General features: G+C 42.8%; 1 protein-coding gene across 1 annotated transcript; it reads left to right on the plus strand.

Moving 5' to 3' along the window:
• Window positions 1–2,581: 2,581 nt before the first annotated feature.
• On the plus strand, window positions 2,582–7,679 carry LOC139580472 (all-trans-retinol 13,14-reductase-like). Its single transcript, XM_071409208.1, has 3 exons — window positions 2,582–3,326; window positions 3,650–3,809; window positions 4,067–7,679. The coding sequence occupies exons 1-2, from the start codon at window positions 3,171–3,173 to the stop codon at window positions 3,800–3,802; spliced, it is 309 nt and encodes a 102-aa protein (XP_071265309.1). The 5' UTR covers window positions 2,582–3,170; the 3' UTR covers window positions 3,803–3,809; window positions 4,067–7,679.
• Window positions 7,680–9,317: the final 1,638 nt, after the last annotated feature.

The raw sequence follows: 9,317 nt of genomic DNA on the forward strand, positions 1-9,317 counted from the left end.
TACAAAGCGAAAACTAGTCACTGGTGAGTGGTGACAGACAGCCAGAGGCCAGCAAGAGTTCGTTCAGGGTTGCAGAGATTAAGCAAAACCTAATGGCGAGCGGTCTTTAAAAAATGAATTTAGGCACAATCATAAGGGAGGATCATTGGGTAGGATAAGCTTCTAATACATACACAAATTATCCAGCAAATATTCTCTCAACCCCCTCCCTCTGTCAGGGATCCACTACCTGGACCAGATCCAGTTCTCCAGTATGGTGCAGCACTTTGACACACTGATCCTAGGTCAGAGTGAAGGCCGCAGGGACTACCACATCCTCTCTGGGAAGAAAGATATGGCAGAGAGCCTGAAGAGGCAGTTTCCTGATGATGTGGAGGCCTTGAATTAATATTTCAAGTATATGAAGGTGATGTGTGTGTGTGCGTGCGTGCGTGTGTGTGTGTGCGTATGTGTGTGCATGTGTGATCATAACCCCTCTCATGTCTCCCCATGCTGCAGAAGGCAGCTCGTCGTATCAAATCTCCTGGCTGGCCTCAAGATGATGCCCGTGTGGCTGGTACACTTCCTGGCTTGGACCGGCCTATTAGAGCGCATCTCCATTACCAAACACACAGAGAAGGTGGCCACTCTGACCAAGAACAAAGACCTACACGCCCTCTCCGCATACCTTTCTATGGTCAGTCCCTATACACATCCACTTGCAGGGTGAATTCCAATACGTTTATTGGGCAACCATTTCCCAAACTGAACTGACACAATCTTGCTAGTTTACAACCTAGTCCTAGAACATACAATTGAGTGCTCTTCTCTCCTTCTTGAATGTAGAGCATGTGGTTATGTTTCTCCCTCTCTGCATGTTCTGAAATGCAGTGGTTTGGGGGCCCTGACATTTTCAAATGTGAAATAGGGGTCCCTGTGGGAAAAAGGTTGGGGACCCCTGCTCTATTGTGAAATGGAACTTTAACTGGATGTCCCTGACTCTGTTTCCCCTGCTGATAGGAGTTGCCCCTAAGGAATCCAGTTTCCGAATGAATACTCTACTGCTGCAGCACTATAAGAGGGGCGCCTACTACCCCATTGGAGGGGCCAGTGAGATCGCCTTCCACATCATCCCAGTCATCCGGAAGGCAGGTGGCGCTGTGCTGGTCAGAGCCCCTGTACAGAGGGTCCTTCTGAATGAGGAGGGCTCCGCGTATGGTCAGTATCTAGTTCAGGGGGGAAAGCCCTAAAGCAATGACTCATTTTACTATTAGATATGCTTACTGTTGATCGTCTTCTATGGGAGTCTTTGGCGCAACATTAGACTCATTGCAAAGTGAGTTGTTGGTCTATTTTATTTTATTTTTATTTATTTCACCTTTATTTAACCAAGTAGGCCAGTTGAGAACAAGTTCTCATTTACAACTGTGACCTGGCCAAGATAAAGCAAAGCAGTGTGACACAAACAACACAGAGTTACACATGGGATAAACAAACGTACAGTCAATAACACAATAGAAAAATCTATATACAGTGTGTGCAAATGTAGTAAGATTAGGGAGGGAAGGCAATAAATAGGCCATATTGGCGAAATAATGACAATTTAGCAATTAAACAATGGAGTGATAGAAGATGATGAATGTGCAAGTAGAGATACTGGGGTGCAAAGGAGCAAATAAAAAAAGAACAGTATGGGGATGAGGTAGATGGGTGGGCTAGTTACAGATGGGCTGTGTACAGGTGCAATGATCGGTAAGCAGCTCTGACAGCTGATGCTTAAAGTCAGTGAGGGAGATATAAGACTCCAGCTTCAGGGATTTTTGCAATTCGTTCCAGTCATTGGCAGCAGAGAACTGGAAGGAAAGGCGGCCAAAGCAGGAGTTGGCTTTGGGGATGACCAGTGAAATATACCTGCTGGAGTGCGTGCTATGGGTGGGTGCTGCTATGGTGACCAGTGAGCTGAGATAAGGCGGGGCTTTACCTAGCAAAGACTTACAGATGACCTGGAGCCAGTGGGTTTGGCAATGAATATGAAGCAAGAGCCAGCCAACGAGAGCATACATGTCGCAGTGGTGGGTAGTATATGGGGCTTTGGTGACAAAACGGAAGGCACTGTGATAGACTACAACCAATTTGCTTAGTAGAGTGTTGGAGGATATTTTGTAAATGACATCGCCGAAGTCAAGGATTGGCAGGATAGTCAGTTTTACGAGGGTATGTTTGGCAGCATGAGTGAAGGACTCTTTGTTGCGAAATAGGAAGCCGATTCTAGATTTAGATTTAGATCCAACGTGGTCTATGACCTCTGATTGGTATCACACTTTTCCCCAGCCCCAGCAAACACACCTGACTCCAATAATCAACTAATCATGATCTTCAGTTTAGAACGCAATTCGTTTTATGAGCTGTGTTTGCTAGGGATGGTGGAAAAGTGCGACACCCATAGCCGCAGGAAGTAGGGGTGCTGAGGGTGCTGCAGCATCCCCTGATAAATCATAATAAAATAATTATTAATATACAAATAAAATAAATAAAAAAGTGTCCACAACAAATGTGTGCACTAGGCCTTAGTTACTTACTCCTCTATGAGCAGAGAAAACTAAATTAAATGAACTGCAGCTGAGGTCCCTTATACTTTGAGGGCCTAACCACAGTATTACATGCCTTTATTTCTAAATCACATGATTTAAGCGTACGTGTAATGTTTTGATTTCAGGATGGAGCGCTCCAGCTCTCTGAGCCGAGAGGAGGTGGTGGGGAACATCCCCATGATGTTCATTCATTCCCCCTCTGCCAAAGACCCCACCCCCAGTACCCGCCATCCAGGTAGCTGCCTCAACAACACACACCTGCACCAATAACAAATCAATCAATCGCATTCAATGTGTGACATGCATCGTAAACAACAGTTGCAGACTAACAGTAAAATGCTTCCTATATCGAATATAACACTGTATTTGAATCCATAGAGCACCCATCACACCCACAGAAACTCTGAAAAGACAGAGTAAAGCACAGTAAATCAAATAAAAAAATTGAGATGAGTGATGATCAGTACTTCAATGCTGCTGGAGGTCTGTTTTCAAACAAAAAAAGGCAGAAAGTTTAAGATATTAATGATGAGAAGCAGTTTTATAGTTCAAATGATTGTGTTCTAAGACTCTCTCCACCTCCCGACAGGGAAGTCCTGTATGACTCTGTTGACCATGGCCAAGTTTGAGTGGTTTGAGGACTGGAAAGATACCAAGCTAAACAAGAGAGGGTCCGATTACGAAGACCTGAAGATGAGCATGGCCAAGCAGCTCCTAGACTGGGCACTGGTTGTCTTCCCTCAGCTCAGGGATAAGGTACTTTGAAAACATAGCGTCATTTGAACATACTGTAACTGGTCAAAATATATTGTCATATTCAATTTATTGATGTATACCATAGAGTAGAGTTTTTTTGGACAATCCAAAGAGGCATTATAATTCGTTACCACACCCATTGTGCTTGAAATCAAGACTTATTTTGAAGCAATAATGTCATCCAATTGTAATGTCTCATACCTGCTGGCTGTCTCTGTACCTACCAGCACAAGATGTTGAAAATATGTATTTTTGGTTGAAAGATGTTGAAAAAAAACGTCTTTCAACCAATTTTGCTCACTGGGTACCTTGTGTGCCTATAGGTGGTGTATATGGAGGCTTCCACACCCCTGACCAACATGCACTACCTGGGCACCCCGCGTGGGGAGATGTATGTGGCTGAACACAACCTGGACCGCTTCAGCCGGGAGACGGTGGCCAGAACCCGGCCCCCCACGCCCACCAAGGGATTCTGACTCACCGGTGAGAAAGAAATTGTTCAGTGTTGTAGTATTTGAGTTTTATTTGAGTACATTTGTCACAAAGGCACAAGGTGATGCTTGACTGTGGCAGTTGTATGAGTTAGTCAGTGGAATAATATGCAAGAACTGAAAGTCATTTTAAGGTGCTACTGTAGATAATACTGTTTCTGGTCTATGCTAGATGGTTCTACACATTGTACAAACTTACCATCAGTAGGTTTCATTTCAGCAAACCCTTTGTCTTGTTCTGAACCCCAGGCCAGGACGTGTTCTGTAACGGGATGGCCGGTGCGCCGCACGGAGGAATCCTGTGTGCCTCGACAGTTCTGGACCGTATTATCTACATGGACCTCCTAGCTCCGAAGAAACAGCTCAAAAAGCAGACTCGTGAAAAGGCTCGTAACAAGGCCTGAGAAACCATTTGGACACAGCACTGACCACAGTCAAAATCATTATATAAACCAATATATTGTAGGCTACTGCGTACAGTATGTCACATGTCTTCACCCTATCGATCAGTTTCATGTAACAGTGCCATTTTGTCTTATATTGAATTAAAATACAGTGTATTTCTTTATTACCTGTTAGGGTCACATGTTGCCATCTCCTTAGCCTTGTTTAATAATGTTAGAAAAAAATGACATCACTGGATTCCTCACAGTCGTGAATGATTACTACTCTTTAGTCAGATCACACCAGGCAGAAACATGATTTTGTTTTATGCTTTGTTTCCATTGAAGTCCTTCTGTAGTACAGACACAACTCATTTAAGGTGCACTTTGCCCCCTGAACGTCTGTTACATTTGTCCTCTCCACTGTGGGTCGTTTCAACCAGATTATCTTCAAATGATACTCGTTACAATCCATTGCAACCAAGTAATTCTGTAACTGTAATACAGCAGTGTAACAACAGTGTAACAGTGTAACTTTTGCACCTAGTACTGTAGCCAGCCAACGGGTAGGTTTCAGCTTGGTCTGTTCTATCGACTCAAATGCAGATAGGAGAAAATAAGTCACTCTCGCTGCAACTCACTTCTCAGTACAAACACTGTGCTGGGAACTGGATGTTGAGCTCTTATGCCATTAAAAACACTTCACAACAAGTATTACAGTGCATTCGGAAAGTATTCAGACCCCTTTTCCCACATTCTGTTACAGCCTTATTCTAAAATGGATTAAATTGTTGTTTTCCCTCATCAATCTACACACAATACCCCATAATGACAAAGCAAAAACTGATATTTTTGGACTTTATTTTTATGCTATTGAAAATAAAAAACTGAAATATTACATTTACATAAGTTTTCAGACCCTTTGCTTGGCATTTTGTCGAAGCACCTTTAGCAGCAACTACAGCCTTGGGTCTTCTTTGTTATGACGCTACAAGCTTGACACACCTGTATCAGAGGAGTTTCTTCCATTCTTCTCTGCAGATCATCTCAAGCTCTGTCTGGTTGGATGGGGTGTGTCGCTGCATAGCTATTTTTCTCTCCAGAGATTTTCGATTGGGTTCAAGTCCGGGCTCTGGCTGGGCCATTCAAGGACATTCAGAGACTTGTCCCGAAGAAACTCCTGCGTTGTCTTGGCTATGTGCTTAGGGTCGTTGTCCTGTTGGAAGGTGAACCTTCACCCCAGTCTGAGGTCCTGAGTGCTCTGGAGCAGGTTTTCATTAAGGATCACTCTGTACTTTGCTCCGTTCATCTTCCCCTTGATCCTGACTAGTCTCCCAGTCCCTGCCGCTGAAAAACATCCCTACAGCATGATGCTGCCACCACCATGTTTCACCAAGCGTCCTACAGATGTGACACTTGGCATTCAGGCCAAAGAGTTCAATCTTGGTTTCATCAGAAGAGAGAATCTTGTTCCTCATGGTCTGAGAGTCTTTAGGTGCCTTTTGGCAAACTCCAAGCGGGCTGTCATGTGCCTTTTACTGAGGAGTGACTTCCGTCTGGCCACTCTACAATAAAGGCCTGATTGGTGGAGTGCTGCAGCGATGGTTGTCCCTCTGGGAGGTTCTCCTATCTCCACAGAGGAACTCTATAACTCTGTCAGAGTGACCATTGGGTTCTTGGTCACGTCCCTGGCCAGCTCTTCTCCCCGATTGCTCAGTTTGGCCGGGCGGCCAGCTCTAGGAAGAGTCTTGGTGGTTCCAAACTTCTTCCATTTAAGAATGATGGAGGCCACTTCTTGGGGACCATCAATCATGCAGAAATGCTTTGGTACCCTTCCCCAGATCTGTGCCTGGACACAATCCTGTCTCATAGCTCTACGGACAATTCCTTCGACCTCATGGCTTGGTTTTTGCTCTGACATGCACTGTCAACTGTGGGACCTTATATAGACAGGTGTTTGCCTTTCCAAATCATGTCCAATCAATTGAATTTACCACGGTGGACTCCAATCAAGTTGTGGAAACATCTCGAGGATGATCAATGGAAACAGGATGCACCTGAGCTCAATTTCAAGTTTCAAAACGTCTGAATACTTATGTAAATAAAGTATTTCTGTTTTTTATTTTTAACACAATTGCAAAAAATTCTATAAAACTGTTTTGCGCTTTGTCATTATGGGGTATTGTTTGTAGATTGATGAGGACATTTTTGTATTTAATTCATGTTAGAATAAGGCTGTAATGTAACAAAATGTGGAAAAAGTCAAGGGGTCTAAATACTTTCCGAATGCACTTTATACTATATAAAAGTTGATGAATCACACTCACGTGATGAGTAACTTTGCACTGAGACCTGTCCTGAAGACATGTGTTAGTTCCCCAAGTGAATGCCTAGGCTTTAGCTCATTGGGCTAACACAGTCCACAATCACACAAGAGACCCAGGTTTCGAACCCAGTCTGTCATATTTGCAAAATGCTAGTATTGTTCAAGATGTTCCATAAAGTAACACATGACACATTTTGAGACCCAAAACAGTGTTGGGTTAGTAGCATTGAGGCATCTCAATAACAACTGCTCAACCTCTGGTCTAGTCTTAGATAATGAATAACAGAGATGGGCCATATATCTGTTTGATCATAGTTCATCATCATTTTGATCATAGTTTACGGTCATAGACGGAGTCCATCCAAATCCTCTTGGCTCCTGGACTCTGTCCACGCATTTCAAGGCCGTGTTGAAACAATGACTTATCAATGATCCAAGACCAGCTCAGCAAATCCCTGCCATTGTGACAATGCCTCATCATAATGCTGCATCAAATATCCATGATCCTAGAGGCGTTGTCAGACACAATGTAAGTAATGTAATTTATGTCCCCCTAATTGCCCTGTTGATCTTACAGCTATTGCATGCAGTAATCATTAGCCTATGAACCAGAGTTACACTGTTAGCACTGAGGCGGTGTTCCCTAGTAGGAAGACCACTGTATGCAGCTCACCCTGCACTATCAGCCCCAATATAAATCAAATGAGCAAGTCTACTTCTGATAAGCTTCCCAGTAAAGCTGTCACACCCTGATATGTTTCACCTGCCTTTGTGCTTGTCTCAACCCCCCTCCAGGTGTCGCCCATCTTCCCCATTATCCCCTGTGTATTTAAACCTGTGTTCTCTGTTTGACTGTTGCCAGTTCGTTTTGTTCGTGAAACCTACCAGCGTTTGTTCCCTTGCTCCGGTCTGTTTCTTGCTCCTGTTTTCTAGTCCTGCCCGGTTTTGACGCTTCTGCTTGCCCTGACCCTGAGCCCGCCTGCCGTTCTATACCTTGCCCCACCTCACTGGATTATTGACCACTGCCTGCCTTGAGCCTGAGACTACCTGCTGTTCTGGACCCTTTGCACCTTCTCTGGATTACTGACCCCTGCTTGCCTTTGACCTGTCGCTTGCCTGCCCCTGTATTCAAAATAAACTTTTGTTTCTTCGACACTGTCTGCATCTGGGTCATACCTGAAACGTGATAAAAGCATTAAAAACAATCAAGCAACCCAGAAAAGTGCTAAAAATTGCCCATATTAACATAAGCAGCCTGAGAAACAAGGTCCATGAAGTCTGCTTGTAGCAGATGACATTCATATTCTGACTATCTCTGAAACTCACTTACATAATACCTTTGATGATACAGTGGTAGCAATACATAACGTCTACAGAAAAGACAGACATGCAAAAGGTGGCGGTGTTACAGTCTGTATTCAGAACCACATTCCTGTAAAGCTTAAAGACGATCTCATGTGAAATACTTTTGAAGTAATATGGCTACAGGTTCATCTGCCTCACCTAAAGCCCATTCTTGTGGGAAGCTGCTATAGACCACCAAGTGCTAACAGTCAGTATCTGAATAATATTTGTGAAATGCTTGATAATGTATGTGATATCAACAGTATATTTTCTGGGTGATTTAAATATTGACTGGCTCTCATCAAGCTGCCCACTCAAGAAAAAACTTCAAATTGTAACGAGTGCCTGCAACCTGGTTCAGGGTCTCAGTCAACCTACCAAGGTATTTACAAACAGCACAGGAATTAAATCATCAACATGTATTGATCACATCTTTACTAATGCTGCAGAAGTTTGCTTTGAAGCAGTATCCAAATCGATAGGATGTAGTGATCACAATACAGCAGCCATATCGAGGAAAACCAAAGTTCCAAAGGCTGGGCCTAATATAGTGTATAAGAGGTCATACAATACGTTTTGTAGTGATTCATATGTTGATGATGTAAATAATATTTGCTGGTCTGTGGTATGTAATGAGGAGCAACCAGACGCTGCACTTGACACATTTGTAAAATTGTTACTAATAAGCCTGCATCCATTAAGAAAATGACTGTAAAAATGGTTAAATCCCCTTGGATTGATGAGTAATTGAAAAATGGTATGGTTGAGAGGGATGAGGCAAAAGATATGGCAATTGAGTCTGGCAGCCCAACTGACTGGCAAACATACTGCAAATTAAGAAATCATGTGACTAAACTAAACTAAATAAAAAGAAACTATAATATGAAACAAACAAAAATAAATGATATATCAATTAAAAGCTTAAATTCTTGTTAATCTAACTGCGTTGTCCGATTTACAATAGGCTTTACAGCGAAAGCATACCATATGATTGTTTGAGGACGGCGCCCCATATGAACATATTTTTCAACCAGCACAGACTTCATAAAATCACAAATAGCGATTAAATAAACAATCTTCAACTTACTTTTGAAAATCTTCCTCTGTTTGCAATCCCAAGGGTCCCAGCTACAACATGAATGGTCGTTTTGTTAGATAAAATGCTTCTTTATATGCGAAAAAGTCTGTTTAGTTGGCGCCATCGATTTCAATAATCCATTCATTGTTTTGTAGATATGTAGTGGTGTAATAATGTTATATGATGTTCTGTTTTATGTTTTGTTTTATATGTAATGTAAGTGCTTTAATATGTCTGGACCCCAGGAAGAGTAGCTGCTGCCTTGGCAGAAGCTAATGGGGATCCATAATAAATACAAATAGGCAAGGGTGCATTAAGTGAAGGGGTTACCATTTTGCTGTCCCTTCATACACTACACATCATCAGGCA

This window comes from Salvelinus alpinus, chromosome 1 (genome assembly GCF_045679555.1).
Source record: "Salvelinus alpinus chromosome 1, SLU_Salpinus.1, whole genome shotgun sequence".
Lineage (NCBI taxonomy): Eukaryota > Metazoa > Chordata > Actinopteri > Salmoniformes > Salmonidae > Salvelinus > Salvelinus alpinus.